The 18,783-nt window shown below is 33.8% G+C and overlaps 1 protein-coding gene across 1 annotated transcript in view; it reads left to right on the forward strand.

Moving 5' to 3' along the window:
• LOC124352916 (serine/threonine-protein kinase 10-like) overlaps positions 1–18,783 on the forward strand; it is an 88,481-nt gene that overhangs the window by 37,973 nt on the left and 31,725 nt on the right. The window contains 9 exon segments of the mRNA XM_046802644.1: positions 195–279; positions 1,027–1,148; positions 7,953–8,271; positions 8,616–8,890; positions 11,325–11,496; positions 13,503–13,711; positions 14,665–14,865; positions 15,659–15,840; positions 15,985–16,081. Coding sequence (XP_046658600.1) covers positions 195–279; positions 1,027–1,148; positions 7,953–8,271; positions 8,616–8,890; positions 11,325–11,496; positions 13,503–13,711; positions 14,665–14,865; positions 15,659–15,840; positions 15,985–16,081 — 1,662 coding nt within the window.

Consider the following 18,783-nt stretch of genomic DNA (forward strand, 5'->3'; position numbering starts at 1 on the left):
CCAGTGTGCTATACTCCTTTAAAAATTTGTCACTTGTATTTTTTTCATCTTGTACTATTGGTGCCTAAAACAGGCATGTTATTACGTACTCACTAAGGGATATCAAGCTGTTAGGGTTACTGGTGAAATCCTATTATATTGTTTACTCATTAAACAATCACCATGTATTTAACAATGAAGTGTTCTGTTCACAGGACCACCGCACCTCCCAGTTGCCCCTGGATCTGGACAATGGCGAAGATGACACAACATCCCTCAAGAGTGACTCGGACGTTAAAAGTAAGTTCTATTTATTGATTATTACACATTCATAAAATATACTGTAAATACATTTAATTGATGAATAATGATGGTTTTTAGATGCTATTACATCTCAAAGATAATTATAACCTCCCTTTCTTAAAAGGACATGTATATTTTAAGATTTCAAAATGTAAAATTCCAGTAGTTACCAAAATATTTGAGCAGATTGGATAACTTGTATGAAATATGGAACTTATCATTAATCATGGTTATAATGGTGAGAACATTACAATTACTCAAATAGACATTATAAAGTTATATCAAGTCAGAACAACTGTTTTTCATTTTTTTGTTTGGACAAAATAAGTGTTGACGGAAACGGAAACAACTACCTTAGCATTAATGTAGCTTACAAGCACTGGTTAAATCGATGCTTCAGCATCATATGTATAGTAGGCCAATTAAAACATTAGATCTTGTTTTTATACAAAGTTTTCCCACCTGATCAGGGACATTGCTAACTATTGTGAATTGTCTGATTACCATTGAAAGTTGATCAAAGTGACTAAAGGTCTAAAAGTTTCTGAAGTAGTTTCTTTTATTAGTAAGTGGGAAGTGATAGTTGATATTTGGACTGGTTGTTTCTGAATTTAAAATGTTTAATCTCTTTACCCAATGTTTAATCCCCCTTTAATTTTATCAGAAGGGTTTTTCTTACAAATCAATAAGTACTGTCAAAACTGTATTAAAACAGTTGACAATGGAGATGAATGTTTTCTACAGTCGCAGATGAGGTGGAGGGGGTGAAGAGGGAGGCAGAAAAGGATACAAGCGAGACTGACAAACATAAGCCTACTCCAGACACTCAGGAGCCAGAGAAACCAGAGATCAAAGCTCCAGCTGTTGTAAGTGTTTGGCTATTTTTGTACTTTATCTTTATTTAATCCTTTTTGGTGATATTTTCTCATTTCGAATACTGCCTAATGTTGTTAGAGTTAGTCAGCTTGTTGCAACTGTCACAATCAAATAAGTTACATAATTTAAACATTTTTACTAATCTCTTTTTAACACGTTAGCTGCCAAAGGTATTTTTGAAAACTTCTCTCAAATGCCATGTAGGTCAGATCTGGCCGGCACCGTATATAATGGTAAGACTTTCTGTCGGCCATATCTGACCGGCAACATCAAAAAGCAGGGTTTATGTTAGGTTAGGTTATTTTTTTTACTATGTGCTGCGGTCTACAGTCAATTTGTTGAACTTCTAGCGATCTTGAATATCGCTATTTACCTACAAAACGACTCCCGTTGTTGTCTACTTACTTTAGCGCGGGAAAATTAATACTCAAAAATATTGACTTGTTGTCATGGTATTGTGTCGGCCAGAAATGGCCGGCAGTATTTATTACGTAAATATCGATCATTTTGATACTTACAAAATGAATTAAATTCTTGTTAGAAACACATTTTACGTGATGGAGTGATTGTTCAAGGATTGAATAAAGGTACAGCCAATGATTTACAAATGTTTGGTTTAATTTTTACATAAATCAGACATATTAAACCTAACTATCATTTTTTTCAATAAAGTACATTTCCTTGTAAAATATTTAGTTGTGAAATAAAATAAAATTGTAAAAATTTTGCAATATTGATAATAATTACATGACACTTTGTTATAAAACATGTTATTTGTGAACTTCACGAAAACAGTCTTTACATAAGTATGGCTTCTCAGGACACTGCTCACAAAATGTGTTTCACTTTGCCCAGTTTCTTGGCCACATCACGTCCACTTACTTGTACAGCTTTTTTGTAACACATTTTGCAGTACCTTCTGACCCTGTGTCTACCCTTTCCCTCTCCAGTAAAGTTTTGAGATATAGTCAGATAATGGTGTCCTGTACCTTTTACAGGTAAGTAATAGTGTTATTATCTAGACCCATAAGTGAAACAGCCAGATTTTCTTTTAAAAGTTGTAATTGACATGCAGTGCTTTTTCTGATGTCCGCCTGCTGTAGGTCTTGCTTTCACAGCATTAGTGTAGGCCAGCCAAGAGTTTACAACAGCGGTTCCAAGAACTATTTCTTCTTGCTGCTTTATGGTACCATCTTCTTGACTTTCGAACACCAGTGCTATAAGATGAGAGTTGGTCAGACACATCGATGCCCATCTTTCCCTTGTTGTACTCAACTATCACTAATGGCTTAAAAATGTCATTGCCTTTTTTGTCTATTTTTCCTGTGAGAACGTACTCTACTTCATGTTTGGTGGACAACATTCGCACTTCTCTCTTGTCCTTCCATTTGGTAACTACAATACCATCTTCATTTTCAAGGGCTTTCATTTCTCCTTTTTTTATTTGTGCCTTCATAACATCGGCAGGGAGACCTTTCCTGTTTGCTCTCACAGTACCAACAAGGTGGGTTCTTCTAGCTAAAAGATTTTTGGCAAGTTGCACTGATGTGTAGTAATTATCTACATATAAGATGTGTCCCCTTATCCAAGTTATGTTCCATGAGTTCCATGACCACTGAGGTTGAAACTAATTCATTATTTTCATTCTGGATGGTCCCTTTACCCATGTAAACTTTTATACAATAGGTATACCCTTGCTGGTCACAAAGTTTGAAAATCTTTAGGCCATATTTGTGGGCCTTGTTGGGTATGTACTTGTCGAAATGACAGTCTGCCCCTAAAGGGAATCATGCTCTCGTCTATTACGAGATCTTGGCCAGCAGATTTCTTGTTCAAAAAAATGTCGTTCATCTTAGAAATTAGGGGCAAAATCTTTGCGATACGCCCATCACGTTCCTCAGCAGCATGATCGTTAAAATGCCAAAAGCGTAGCATTAGCTGGAAACGGTTTCGGCTCATAACTTGAGAAGCAACAGTATTCTTATACAAAATGTTGCCAGACCAGTACTCTGTTATGCGGGGATGATTAGACAAGCCCATCCATATGAGGATACCAATAAACTTCCACATTTCTACATCATCTGTGGGAGCCTATTTATTAAGTCTACTACTTCGGTTCAACCTCGTTTCTCGCAATACTTTACTGGCATTTCTATTAGTCTCTACGACCATCATTTGTATAATGTCGTCAGTAATGAAAGCTAAGTAATAGTCTACAGGTTTAGCATCATTGGCCATATTTAAATGGTACTCAGAAGTAGAAGTGAAAAGAAATTCTTGTTGCCTACCTTTAAAATTCAGTCCCATTCATCCATCATCACTTCTCCGTCATTTTCACCAGAATCGCCACCGTTCATATCATTTGTCTCTATTTCCATTGTAGCCTCGCCTTTATCATCACTACTGTCATGATCCGATTCACTTGCAAAAAGTCCGGATCTTCATCCGTGTCGTCAACACTTGAACCTATGTTTTCCTCAATTTCATGTTGAGGGTCTGGTTTCACTGGACATTGGACAGTCCAAAAGTCTTTGAATTTTGTTCTTCATTTACGTCTCTACTACTCATAATGAAATCGTTTACACAAGTTTAGTTTCGTTCAAACTAGGTTAAAAGAAAAGATTACGCACGCACAATAGGTTTATTAGAAGATACAATACACTATGGCGGTGGGAACGCAGTGGAATGCACGGACGAGCTATGGTTACTGCGCAGGACAGTGGCTGACAGCGCTGACAGTGGCAGACGGCAGCCCTAACTGATACCAACATCGGCGCACAAAATAGTCGCAACAGTGAGCAATATAGTGCCGGCCAGATCTGGGCTGGCAGTGTTATTTTTAACGAAAAATGTTGTGCCGGCCAGATATGGCCGACGCTCAAATTGCATTATATTCAAGAGATTTCAATGCAGTTTTGACAGAAAATGAATTTTAACTAACAAAACAATTCGAGTTAATGAATAAAATAATTTTAGAAACTTGGCAATTTCGGGGTTGGGCAGTAATATGAGCGTGGCATTTAGGGCTAGTTACTGCCGGTCAGATCTGACCTCCATGGCAGCTAACGTGTTAAAAAGAAACCACACAGAAATATCCAAAAGAAAATAATAACAATTAGATTTAGACCTTACACTCCCAACGTGGTCTCATATTGCACATTTGTTGTTATTGTCAAACAATTTTAATGACTATTTCATTAATGCACCAACAGAAATGAACATAAACAAACCTATTGATGTTATGGAAATAATCCTACTTGTAAATCAATAGTTATATAATAATAATCTGATAAAACAATTTTCTGATGTACAATAACTGAACAACAATTAAACAAGGTTTTCAGTAGTTTTCAGTAGTTATAGCAGTGTTATCAAACAGAATAATCAAAGAAATAATTGATTTTATAATTAAGCCATCGGTGTTCTTGTTCAATAGAGCTTTAGCTGAAGGTGTGTTCCCAGATGTGTATGTAAAAAATTTACAAAGGTAATACCAATCTATAAGAAAGGAAAAAGTATAATCCATCAAGTACAGACCAGTATCACTAATCCCAATAATAAGAAAAGTTTGTGAAGCATATATTAAAAATTAATCATATAATTTCTTTGTAAATAATAATTTATTTTGTGTTGAACAATTAGGTTTTATACCAGGCTTGAATACAATTAAGGCCGTTGAATGTGGTGTTAAATATGTTTTGAACGTTTTAAAGATAAAATGTTGACATGTGTTACACTGATTAGACCTGACCAAAGCATTTGATTGTATCTCTAATGAAATATTACTGAAAAAATTGCAATGTTATGGTTTGGGAGTAAAGAACTTGGCTTAATGACATCCTACTAGTGTAACAGAAAGCAAATAGTATTTTAGAATAAAGATGGATCTAATTTTCAATTAATGAAATATGGTATTCCCCAAGGATCTGTCTTGGGACCTTATATTTTTAATTGCAATAAATTATTTCCCAACTAATATGCCATGCAAATCAGTATTATTTGCAGACAATACTATTTTAGTTTTGAATGGAAAAGCGATTAGACAATTGCAAGTAGATCAAAATGTTGCAGAGAGTTCGTTCAAAACAAATAATTTAAATACAAATACAATATACATTTTTCAGTAAACTAAATTAATTCAGGCAGAGTCTATTCTTAGACAGCAGTTTCAAATGGGATGTACATACACAATATCTTTGTAAAAAAACTATCTAGAAATACTTATTTACCAAGAAAACTAAACTGAGTGTTAGTAGTAATATGTTAATTAATACGTATTATGCTTTTTTCACTCTCAGATTGTATATGGTGTTTATGGGGAAATGGTACTTATATAGAACAAGTTTTTAGATGGCAAAAATATGTATGTTATACGGATCATAAAATGATTGGGCAATCATGGATCTTGTTTTCATGTTTTCAAAATTCAGTTAAAATTAATGACACTCTCTTGTTTGTATATATATATATATGTATATATATGTATGTATGTATATATGTATGTATGTATGTATGTATGTATAAAGGGTGTCACGTAACTCTCTGGACAAAAGTATACCACTTTATTGCTTAGGTTGAGAGAAACATATTTCTATTTCTCCATACGAACATGCTTACTTTCCCATCTGCCTGTCTGTATGTGTTTTCTATAAAAAACATTAATATCGTCAAAAATTATAAACTAAATTATACCAAATTTGGCTCAAATGTTTTTGATAGCAGGATTAGTTACTGAAAAAGTATATTGAAATTATCTTTAGTTTTTTTTTTTCAAAATGACGGCCATTACAATTTTTAAACTTAGAGTATCTTAAAAACAGTTTCCCAAATGATTACAGGTAAAGCAATAAAACTTGGTACACCGTTACTGTACCTATAAATGTACTTTTTAAGTAATTACCATGTTTTTGTCATGTCAGGGGGATGACCCGCAAGGATTCAGAAGGAAATCTTAAATGAGAGCATAGGTTTAGTACATCAAATTAAAGGTCTTTATTAGTAAAATACATTGCCGTAAATCCAATCTCAAAGGGTTCACTCCTTAAAAAATTTTGCTGGTTTAAAGTTTGAAACATTTACAATGTAGGTCCTGTTCTAGGCGGTTTAATATTCTTGTCTTGGCTCAAGTTGTGAAAATTAAACTTAGTAAATGAGTACTGGACTTGTGAAATAGTTGTTAAAGTAGTTAGTGACTCTTTACATCCAATGGAGGATGGTCTACAATTGGATGTGCAGAGTCACTAACTACTTTAAAAACTATTTCATAAGTACAGTATTCATTTACTTAAAACTATTCAACCTTAAAAACCATTACATTATATTATACTCTTATCTATTATATTATCTTATGTATTGTAAGTTAATATAGTTTTTAGATTTACTATATTTAAAACCTGTAATTTAAAACTGTGATACTTACATACTTAGTATTTTGTTTTGTGATATTGTAACTAAATAATATAAAACAACTCTAAACACAAGCTGGTTGGTCACTAGACATGATACTCTAAATTGTTGGAATGCTCAGCTGATTTAAGTTGTCTGTTAGGATTCGATGAACAAATAATTGAACATAAACACATATTAACTCCTTCAGTGCCAGATATTTTTTTTTAGTATTTGTCAAAAATGCCAAGTGTATTTTTATAGATGTTATCCAAAAATACTGTGCCATTTTTAGCAATTTTCTTGTACAGTTATTATATTTCATAACATTTTTATTTATTGGTCCATTTCTTTTTGCACCCAAATGTATATATTAACGCTTTATATACTCAATAACTTAAATAAAAATACAAAATAACTACAATAAAATCTTACCTTGTTTTTCTTTTCAAGACACTCATATAAATACTCAACTAAAAAATATTGCACTTAACAAAATTAAGCACACTAAAAGAACACTTTATTCTCAATATATTCACCAATTTCTAACAAATTATCATTTAAAATTAAAATATTAGTGTATTTTTAATGTCATTGATGACCGGCTATTTTGATCATTATCTTTTGTCAATGCTACTGATTGATCAGCTGTGTTTGTGTGCTATAACATGTTTATCATAACTTTTATTTTCAATGCAAATTGATTTAAAATACATGTAAATATAATGATGAATATTTTTTCAAAATAGATCAAATAAAATGTTGTTTATAGTTGCCTCTGAAATCGCTGGGTTTCTTAGATCTATAAGTTGCTACAAAACAGAATATTCATACTAAATAATTTTGATGGGTTAATAATAATTATATTGGTTAGTAGAACCTCAATAATACTTCAACCACTAGTTCGGTTACCTCTACTGATCTAAAAAATGTTTAAATGCAAGTAGCTTAGATTAAAAAAACACATGGATTTAAAGTACTCTTTAAAATAAAGTACATTCAATTTATATTTCATTCTTAAAACTTGTGAACAAACTAAGACTATCACTTGTATATAAATATTGTATACTAACATTGATGATGAAACAAATCCGAGTAGGAGGATGTACTTGATTTTAGGTGGCTGTTTATAAATTCACAAATATTACTTGAAATACTAATAGACTGGATGTTTCAAGTAATTTACCTCCAAAACGTTTGTTTCAGATAAACAAATTTGCACTTTTGATTGTGCTGTTTGTTTTACAGCTGTGTTTTTGTTTTATTGTTCTTGTGTTTAAAAAGTATGCTTAGACCAAATGTAGGTATTATGTAAACTTCTGTGCTTTGTTAAGATGATAAAAATGTCATCAAATTAAATAAATTTACTAGGAATTGGAAAACTAAGGAATGCAAAACCAATATTCCAGGTAACAAGGAAGCAAGAGGTGCTGGAACGAAGGTTGTCCCACGACAAGGGTCCGGCACCCTTGCCACCCAGCAGCCCTCAGCGGGAAGAAGGGAAGGTGGGAGGTGGAGAGGTACGACGAAGGGAGAGCAGAGAGCGTAGTGCTCGGCCAGTCTCTATGATGCCAGTTGTTAATGGGCGGGCAGAGGAGACGCAGCCAGCACCTCAGCGCACGCGTAGTTCTTCTGCCAGTAATAGAAATCGGCGACGACCAGCCCCACCTCCTCTGTCAGAAGAGACCATCAATGCGCTTGCCGCCAAGACTGCGCCTGTTGTCAGCGGTAAGCGCAAGAGTGCTGTACTATCACTTGCATTGTTTTAAAAATCTAGATTGTTATTGTTAAAAACCCCAAAATTGATTAATTTAAATTTATTAACTGAGTTAAATTCCTACAAGATATTTTCTTCTAAGGAATATTTGTCTTAAATAATGAATCTTTTGCGTGTGTTTGTCTAGTATCAACAATTTTGTTAAGTTTCCGTGATTTTTCAGTAATGAGAGATTTTAATCACTTCTATCTCAAGATGTTTAAAATTGGCATCGTAATACATTCTTCAACATTTTATTTCAAGGTATAGATGTATAAATCAGATGAAGTACATGATGTGGTGTTTATATCTGCAGGAAGTGACGGATTCAGCACGAGATCATCAAGCATAGACACGTCCTCCAGTAGCACAGCCACCCCAGTGAAAGAGTCTCCCGCCCCTGCACCTGCTGCCCCCACCACAGTGAGGGTGGACTCGACGAGCCGACCCATTGATCTGGACTCTAATGTCACAGTAGTCACCACCACTCACCCTCCTGTCCTGCAGCTGCACCAGCCTCAACCACAACCGAGCCAACCTCAAGCAACCAACCAAGTCATTATTGTGGCCAACGAAACCAACAAGACCCAGGTACTCCTCATATAAACTCTCATCACTATTTTAGATTTTATTTTTTATAGGAGGGAACAAATTTTTTAATCTTTGATACTCATACCTTTGACTCCATACCAAATCCTGAACACAGAAGGATTTATCTTTCAACCCTTTACACTTGAATCTTTTTTACCCGCCTGCTCCCTCAGCTCGTATTTATTTTGGTATATTTAGATAACAGCTGTCTAGCAAATTATTACTTATATGTATACGCACGCTAAATTAAATTATTTAAAATTCTTAATACCTATTTATTGTTCCAAGATATAAAAAAGACAATCACATTAAAAAGTTTTGTATTTTACCATGGTATGATATTTCTCAAACATCTGCCTCTCGAACATAAATTCACTAAAAATTGTTGGTGAAGTGCTCATTTAGACAAAAAATGATCTGATATAGATGGCTTTGGATTCAGTGCCATGTGTAGGATAACACCTAAGAAAGCCTTATTTCCTGTAAGGAAACATCTTTCCAAGTAGACCAGATAGATAGGCCTAAGTAGTCTCTGCTTGTTTATTTTCTCTTATGCATAACGATTAGTTTCAGCAAAATTTCATTCAATATTTCAACAGTAAAAACAAATGAAAAAAGTCTGAAATTCAGGTTTATTTTTATTAGGTTCCTTATACCCACCTACTAAAGTATTAGAAAAATGTGGAAAAAATCAGGTCAATCATAAACAGTTTTCAAATCCTACATGACCTCCATCGTTATTAGAGTTTGGGCTTAGGCCTTCATCACTTTGACTACCCTACAAATTGTCCAATATTGGTAGAACGATTTCACCATTACTAAGTTCGCTTTTGTCATTACTTGATTCGTAATCAATATGTAACTTGACAATAGCCTCAAAATCAGGAAGAAACGAAGTTCTCAGTACCGAAATATTTGGTTTACGAGAGGTTAACGCATTGACTACTAAAAAAGAAACAACAGCAGATGACGATTGTTTTTGTTCAGCTCTTGGTATTAGTTTCTAAGATTGCCTTGCGATCGCAGCACCAGTTTAGGACATCACAGACCGGCCGCAAAACTGACGTCATCGCGATCTCGGATACTGTCCGACATACAAGTGGAACAGTGAATTTTGCAGTGTGTTTGGACAGTACAAATCGATGTTGAAATACTTGTATATTAGTAATCGTCACTTCTGATTCTTGTTGCATTTTTTTGCATTATGAATTGCTGATGTAACTCTTAAGTTTTTGATACAACACTTTTCATGAGAATTTCATTAATGACTTTTTTTATCATGGAAAACTGAACAAACACTGAGTGATTTACTCCAGTCTCAGTTGTCTTCTGCTCATTGACTTCTCAGTAGTATCCGTATTGACTGTAAACAATCCGTGGAGTTATAGCCAATATCATACAAATGTTAGATTCATTGTGTCCAATCTCTCAAATGCCTGGCTTGTGATACCAGTTTTGAACAATAATCGTCCTGTGAATAGTCATATATCATCATATTACAATATTCACCACTTGATTTATAGACTTAAGTTTATGAAGAGATATTCAATAGAGTAGGAAGATTTCCATTTTCCAGTTGGAAGCTTGTTCAACTTTTCTAAGAAGAGACTTGACATAAAAACAATAAAGCAATACATAAAGATGGAACATTTGGGTTCACTGAACATTTTAACAACCACAGAAGAAGGAAGTGTAGCATTTCTTTCTTTTCTTGCCATAATCATTGTCATTATCTGCTACGATATTGCATCATCCTCCAAGCTACAGGGTAGATCTTAACATTTGTCATGTTATGGAAGATTTATAAAGTTTATTTCCTTACAACTAATTCAATATAAATATTGTACAGCATGAGTCATGGGAAAAGTAAACACCATACACAATGGCGCTGCCAAACAGAACACAATCTGGTAGTTCCGCATATTTCACCTAAGAACGTTCTAGGCAGACCTACACCAAACTCTCAGTTGCCAAAGTCTGTCATCTTCATTAGTCACCTGTGAACCATATATCACACCGAAAAAATATAACTTTCTGAGTCACCGGTGAGGACTCACATTGTAATATGAGGAAGATTACCAAATTTAACAACTCAGTGAACATGTTTATGAGATTTTTAGAATATTAACAAACCAATCTACAAATCTCAAATGTTGTTTGAGTTTAGTTAAAATAAAAATGTTTCCCGATTCACTCCTGACGAAATAAATAAATATTGTGTTGTTAAATCCCATGACCATATTAGCAATTGTTTAATATTTTAACTTCAGTAACAAAAATCAAAACATTTTATACTTTTTGAGAAACAGGTTTGTAAGAATTCAAGAAATTTTTGTTGTTTTCTCAAATATTGTGTTTCTACCTCTGTTACACTTATTTCCCAACACTGTCTTGAGATAATATGCCACTAATGATATACCACTATAACTTGCAGTTAAACGATTTGTCGCCATCCCCAGAAGAGGAGGTTATTGTAATCAACTCAAGTGGGATCAGTGTGGACTTTGGTGCAGAGGAGGATGGTCCAGACATGAGTCACGTATCCGTTGTCAAGGTGGGAGATGAGTCTGCCTCTGGACACGATTCCCTTTGGAACTCCTTAGATGGTGAGTTCATTACAAACTTGTTTTGATTCACTAAGAGCTACCTATAGTTAAAATCTTGTGTTTTCTCCTATAAGAACAATATTAAAATTCTGTTATCTCCCATTTAGTTTTACTATGAAAGAGAGTAAATACTTCAAATACTTTTAGGAACAACAGATAATGTTTACTTGTTAGATGAAATAATTGTCCATTTGTTTGTAAAAAGCATCACATTTTTTGTATTTATAAACATGCTTATTATGATCATTATTCTATTATTATTTACATTTTTTATGATTGATCCATTGACCATCATACGAGGATGAGTCAAAAAGTTACAAAATTGGTTTATATATATTTATTGAACAAAGTTAAAAAATTACATTTCTATTTTCCTTAAAATATTCTTCTGCAACAATGCACTAGCCCTAACGTTCGTACAGCTGTTCACAACACTTGGAAATCATTACTTGAAAGTTCTTTAATTGTTTTGTCGCCATTTCCTTGACAGCCTCAGCATCTGCAAATAGTTTTTCCTTCAACAATGTTTTTTTAACCACGTGAACAGGAAGAAATCGGCTGGCGCCAGGCCTGGTAAGTTTTAGCGTGGTAATACTGTTCTTGGCTAGATAATTACACATTAACAGAGACTATGTGCGGGGGCAATGTCATGAAGCAAAACCCAATATATTTTTACCTATTTTCTGAGCGTTAACTTCTGATTGCATCTTTTATGTTTTGTTAAACTCAATGTTTCATTACCTTTTACAATATTTTCAAAAAATCTGAATCTGCATCGGCTATCTCAATCAATTAACTCACCAGTCATTAACATTTTATTTTCTTTGTGGTCGTCAGCATATTTGGAACCATTCGCTAACAAATTCAAAGCATGTTCAAATGATCATAAAGGATGCTGTGGACACTACCATGTTATAAATTTAGATGCAGATGTAAACTGCATTTAGATGCAGTTTTGTCAATTGTTAATTTCCTGTTTGCTCTTACAACTTGCCGTACAGTAGAACCCCTCATATCCGGCCACCACGGGACCGAGCCCCTGGCCGGATAACGATTCGGCCGGATAAACCAACCTACAGTACACAGCACTTGACGAAACAAAACAATTGTACTGTACTGTACTAACCGCACTGGAAATAATCAACGAACTGTTTACAGGTTAAACCTATTAGCTCAACTGAGGACAACACAGGAAAATGTAAACAAATAGATACACAAAAATAACGCAAGAGTCGTGGGAGACTAGTGCGTGCAACTGCGCGTCTGCAAGCCGTGGTAAATAAATTTCGATATTGGCTTCCGGGAAGTGGCCGGATAAACCGAGGTGCGGTAAAACCGAGGCCGGATATGAGGGGTTCTACTGTAATTCATTACTGGTGGCCACTATGAAGGTCATCTTCAATGCTTAAACAACCTTCACGAAACCTTTTTGCCATTTATAAACTTGACTCTTCTTCATGGCCTCACCTCCATAAACATGAATTAACAATTTAAGAGACTTTTGAAGCAAAAGATAGAATTTAATATTTGATTGTTGTTCAATAATTGGCATTTTTTTTAATTGAGAAAGTTAACTTGCAGACCCGAAAATACTCTCCACGAGCAAACAATGGCAACTGAGGGATGCCAATATTAGAGATATTCTCTCCCCAGGTACAAGCTGCTGCAAAACGAATTTCCTACCGGGAACATGCTGGGTATATATTTTAATTAATTCTGGGAACTTTTTGGCTCTACTTCAAATAGCTGCACAATAATAAACACAGCCCTAGAAAAAAAAACAAAAAACTTAAATATCTACGTAGTTAGATGACGTTGTTATTGTAGTTAACATTACATTTCCAATTGTATAATAAGTATAATAAGAGGCCACCACCACAATAGAATCATACTGCAGCCTTGCCAACAAGGATACAACAGTTTTTTGTGCTGTTTTATTTACTTACGTAGAGAATATCAAGTTGTTTCACAATAGTTCTTACACTACTATTCTGTCTATGTTATAGGAATGGAGGCGGACTCATTAATGATAGTGGGTAGTGGAGGTAGCACCTCTATTGTCGTGGAAGGGACTACCACAGAAATTACTGATGTGGATAGAGTCTCCCCTCACCCTCCTCACTCGCCCAAAGTCAATGGTCAGCCTGCCATCCCTGCTTCTGACTCTGATGAGGTCTATATCATCGTGAATAAGACTACCAACTTGCAGAAAAAGGTACAGTAATGTTTTTTTTATTTAATTAAATTTATGGTTGTATCTGCAATAAAGGCTCAGTTCAGATAAGTTTTCATTTGATGTATTTCTATGTACAATTCTCTTTGTACTACATGTAAAGATTCCTTAACAAAATATGTTTTGTGTGGACAAGTGAAGGGCAATGGAAAGTTGGAAAGTAATGGTCACATAATGAAATATATACCTGCTAGTCTACAGTTTCTGTCTAGACCTGTTGTGTTTGGCCATTGCTTTCTTTGTATGCATTATGCTTTAGTTGCCTATGAATAAAACTATAATGATTTATTTAATCTGTATTTTAATAGTTTTACCTTATTTGAAATTCTTTAATTTTTTCACTTCTTATTTTGTTAAAAGTTTATAAATATATCAAAAAGTTCTTCTTTGGTATTAAATATATGACCAGTATGAATGAAATGTGGGCAGCTTAAAATGTGTTATTCTGTTATGTATTTAGGTAATGATCATAATTTAAAAAAATTACAGTTTCTTTTTTGTTCAACTATATTTTACATAAATACATTGGGGTATCAAAACAAACGTGGACAGTTTACAGGATGCCAAAAAAATATAGTTTAATTGAAATAAAATTTACTTTGTGAGTCAGGCTTAGACCAGTATGTGAGAGAATTTAAATGTGTATTGAAATATCGTTTTTGTTTTCAAAAAAGCTGATGATGTTGTATGACAGACCCTGGAGCTTTGTGTTCTTATTCACAAACATCTAAAGGAACTATCATTCCAATTTCTATCATAAAATTGCTTTAATGTACAAGTTACCTTTTCAGATTAACCCATGTATCTGCTGAAGTTGATGTGGAGCATTGGACACAGTGTTATTTGTTTCAAACACAATAGAAAGGTTTATGCAAACGTAGTCTTTATGGAATCACCAAATAACGTACCTGTAATTGCCATATGGTTTGATCCAGGGCGAAACAGAGATGGAGAGACCCGGCGGTGAAACGAGTGAGACAGGCTCATTGCACACTCCACCCTCATTGGCGAGCACACGCACGTTGGATCGCTCAGACGCAGAGAGTGTAGCCACTACAGTCAGCCAGGACAGCAACAAGGAGAACACACGGCCTGACCAGGATCTGGTGCTCCGTCGCAACACCGAATACAACAGGGTCAGTTTTATTAAAGCTTCACATTTGTAGATGTCAACATATATATTCACAGCATGTTCATTATGAGTCTCCAATATTCAAATTGTTTAAGGGTATCAAAAAAAGCAAACAACCAACAGAAACAAATACAGTTTTTTGTTTGTCTATAGGTTTTATGTGATTTATAGAAAAATATTTTTATTTTAATAACTGCTAACCTATTGACTACGAATTCAAATTCAAATATTATTACCCTCAGTACTGAATTCATTTTTAAATGGAAACTGTTGTTTGGGTGCTTAGAGTTAATTAAAAATATTAAACTAACATAACGTGTTAAAATTGTATTTTATCATCTTTCATTTTACGTTTACTAACACATTTAAATTTATTTACAACAGTGAATATATGCATTGCCTTGATGAATATATGTCAGTTGGAAGTTTTTTGTGTGATAAGATTCAAAACATTGGTCCACGCACAAAGGCACTTTGCTTTCTTTTTTCATTTCATCCACAGAGACAGATACCCAAGTCACATCATGGTTATCACCAGCAGCTAGACCTACACACAAACTTTCATTAGCATATTTATTGGTTTCATTGGTAACATGTGTGCAAAAAGTATAGCCAAATATTTACACACAACATCTAACTCTGTGAAATCAGTATTTAGTTGGAGTCATCTTTACCATGTGGAACTTCCCGTAATATGTGTGTTAAGGGTTAATATTTATCTAAACATAAATTTAATAGTATTTTACTAGGTTTTAATGTAGTGTAATTTTGAATCATATTGATTTTCCTATTTTCAGCAGCAAGAGGGTGTGAGACACAGTCGCACCAAGGAAGAATTAGAATTACATAACCTAAAGAAGAAAACCAGGAAAAGGACAAGAAAGTTTGAGATTGACGGTGTAGTAGTCACGACAACGACGAGTAAGGTGATTTATGCTGACGAGGAGAGTGGGAGAGGTTACGATGACCAAATCTTCAGGTAAAAATTCTGGTTTGAATCAATAGTTGTTAAATCATAGTTATAATCTGTAATAATTAGCTGAATATTGAAAAAATATGATATTATTTCTAGACTTAAATCTAGATTATTGAATTTAATTGGTTAATAAAACAATTTTTACAGGAAGCAAGAGCTAAGAGAATTTAAAATGCTTCAAAAGCAAGAGCAAAAGCAGTTCCAAGACCTGTCTATGAAAGCACATTTAGCCAAAGATCAACAGGTAAGGATCATATTAGTCCGGTTAACATCTCATTAGATAAGTTCAATAAATTCACCAGTCTTTTTCATGTTATCTTAAAAGAATAATTGATTTAACCCTATAACTTGAGGATTTCCAAGAGCTAACCTCTAGCATGCAGTCGGCCTCGTTCGTCTGCCGTGACTGTCTCGTAAAACTATGTTGAAGGGTTTACTAACTCTTCTTGGTTTTACCACTTATTGATTTAACTTTCTGCTCACTAATTTCCAGCTGTGTAACCTAAACTTTATATGTTACTGCCATATCAGCAAAGATTTATGGACAAGCAAAAAATGTAAAATGTGGACTGAGTAATTGTTAACCCTTTTACTGCCAGACAATTTTGTTACTACATGCGCCCAACCTGCCAGGCTGTTCATCATGGGCATGTACCCAAACTGCCAGGCCAATTTTGGACATTTTGCAATGTTTCCACATAAAAATTCATAGCTTTGCTATTTATAGTCATTGAAAGCTAAATAATGCTTTGTTTTTTTTCCTCAAAAAATGTAGTATTTAATACAATATCTAAATGTACAATTCAGGAACTTATAATATTTTTGAAACACAATATGTACTTACCTTTTATATAAATTTTTTTTTTTAGTTTGACTTGAGATTATATTTTGTAAACTTCATTCAATATAAATTTAAAAGTGTTTTATTTTGAAGCTCAATACTATTTTAAGCAAATTAAAAAAGAAATTATGTAAATATCTTTAAAATTATAGTTTTTTATGAGTGTTTTTATGACTTATTACAAACTCACAAAATTTAAAGGCAATCTGAAAAATCACACTGTAACAACTGCTTCACCAAGTTATTGTCTTATTCAACTATTCTAAACTGTTTTATTATTCTTTTCAACTTAAAAATAGTTCTTAGAATATTTTCTTAGGCTAATTTACAATCATTCTTGTCATATTTACAAAAGAATCCATGTTAGCAAATTTAGCACGAGTGAAATGGGAAGCACTTAGTGTGCAATCCCTTCTTGCACTTTGTACACTGGTACGTAGACTTTTTCCTCTTACCACCCGCCTTTGTACTGGCAGCACTACACACACAGCAGTTTTTTTCTTTATTGTCTTCAATTTTTTCAAAAAAACTGCTTGAATCTGCATCACCACCACCTCGGTTGGTTGGAGTACCTCTCGGATTAGGGCCGAGTCTGGGTCCATGTCTGCTTTCCTGATCTTGTATCCACTCCTTGCCCATTTCCTCTACAACTGATGCTATAAAAATCTAAATAGGGGTTTTCAGTTGTAGACACTCTCATGAAAAAAGCTAATCTTTATGAAAAAGGTTACCACATTTATATAGATAACTTTTTTTCGTCTACTAAAATGGCAAAATATTTATACAAGAAAGGTACATATGTAACAGGTACACTACGTCACAACCGAAAAGGCATTCCTGAACAAATGAAGACAAAATTTTCAGTGGTGAAACTAAGTACATGAGGAGAAATCTCTGATTCTACTGGGTTACCGTGAAAAAAAGAATCAAAAAAAGCAGGTATTAACTACTATCAACCAGTGGCAAAGCTGAGTCCGTAACAAAATCCAAGAGAAGAGGTAACAAAGTACATTATTTCTACAAAGCCTTCCATTATAAGAGCATATAACTCATTTATGGGAGGAGTTGATGGTGCAGACCAGATGCTGTACCAGTACCAGGATGACCGAAAAAATATGAAGTTCTGGAAGAAAGTAGCCCTCAACTTGTTTGGTAGAATGATGCTCAATGCATACTTACTGTATAAAGTAAACACGACAAAGCCTTTAAGCCATTTAGATTCAAGATCTTTATTTGTTGTTAAACATGATTTTACATGCAATAAAACATCGTCAGTAAATTGAATGGCTTAAAAAAATATTTAAACTAAGAACTTCTTATTTCAGTTTCCTTAAACTTCTTTCAATTTCTTAATTTTTAATAATTAATCAACAAATTTAAATAGAGTAACAAGAAACTAACAACAAGAATTAACAGAAAATATTAACAAGATTAACAGTGAATAACAAAACAATAACAAAAAGCCTATATAACTAGTGAATTAAAATAATCGAGATAAAATTGGTAAAATTAGTCAACAATTTAAAATAAACTACAACAAATCAAACAGTAATGAATGTATTATCCTAATTTAAAATCTCATATCACTAGTATCACTTGCCAAATATTGTTCTATAGAATAAAAAGCTTTCTCTTTAAACCAGGTCTTCAGTACATTTTTAAATTTCACCATGCTGACTGACCAAGCTATTCTTGGTAGTTTATTAAACAATTCTATTTCAATAAATATATGACTTTTCTTTGTTTTCTCTAATCTAACACTTAAAACATCTAACTTTCCATATATCGAGTTGGGTAACTATGTACATCCTGTCTTAGCTGATATTTACTTAGGTTTGCCTTAACTCTTAACAAACAATCATAAATAAATAGACAAGGCAGAGTCATTATATGTAATTCTTTAAAAACTGGGTAGCAAGACTCTCTTTCTGGTATACCCTTAACTACTCTTTAGTGCCTTTCTTTGCCATAAAAACAACAAAAGATCTTGAATCTTGAATCTTGAATCTTGTTTCTTGGGCATGTATTGTAAAAGTTGTGAATGGGATTTTGTGGCAATCATACTCTCATCCACTGATATATTTTGACAGGTGTGAAATGAAGTT

The sequence above is a fragment of the Homalodisca vitripennis genome, chromosome 1 (genome assembly GCF_021130785.1).
Source record: "Homalodisca vitripennis isolate AUS2020 chromosome 1, UT_GWSS_2.1, whole genome shotgun sequence".
NCBI lineage: Eukaryota > Metazoa > Arthropoda > Insecta > Hemiptera > Cicadellidae > Homalodisca > Homalodisca vitripennis.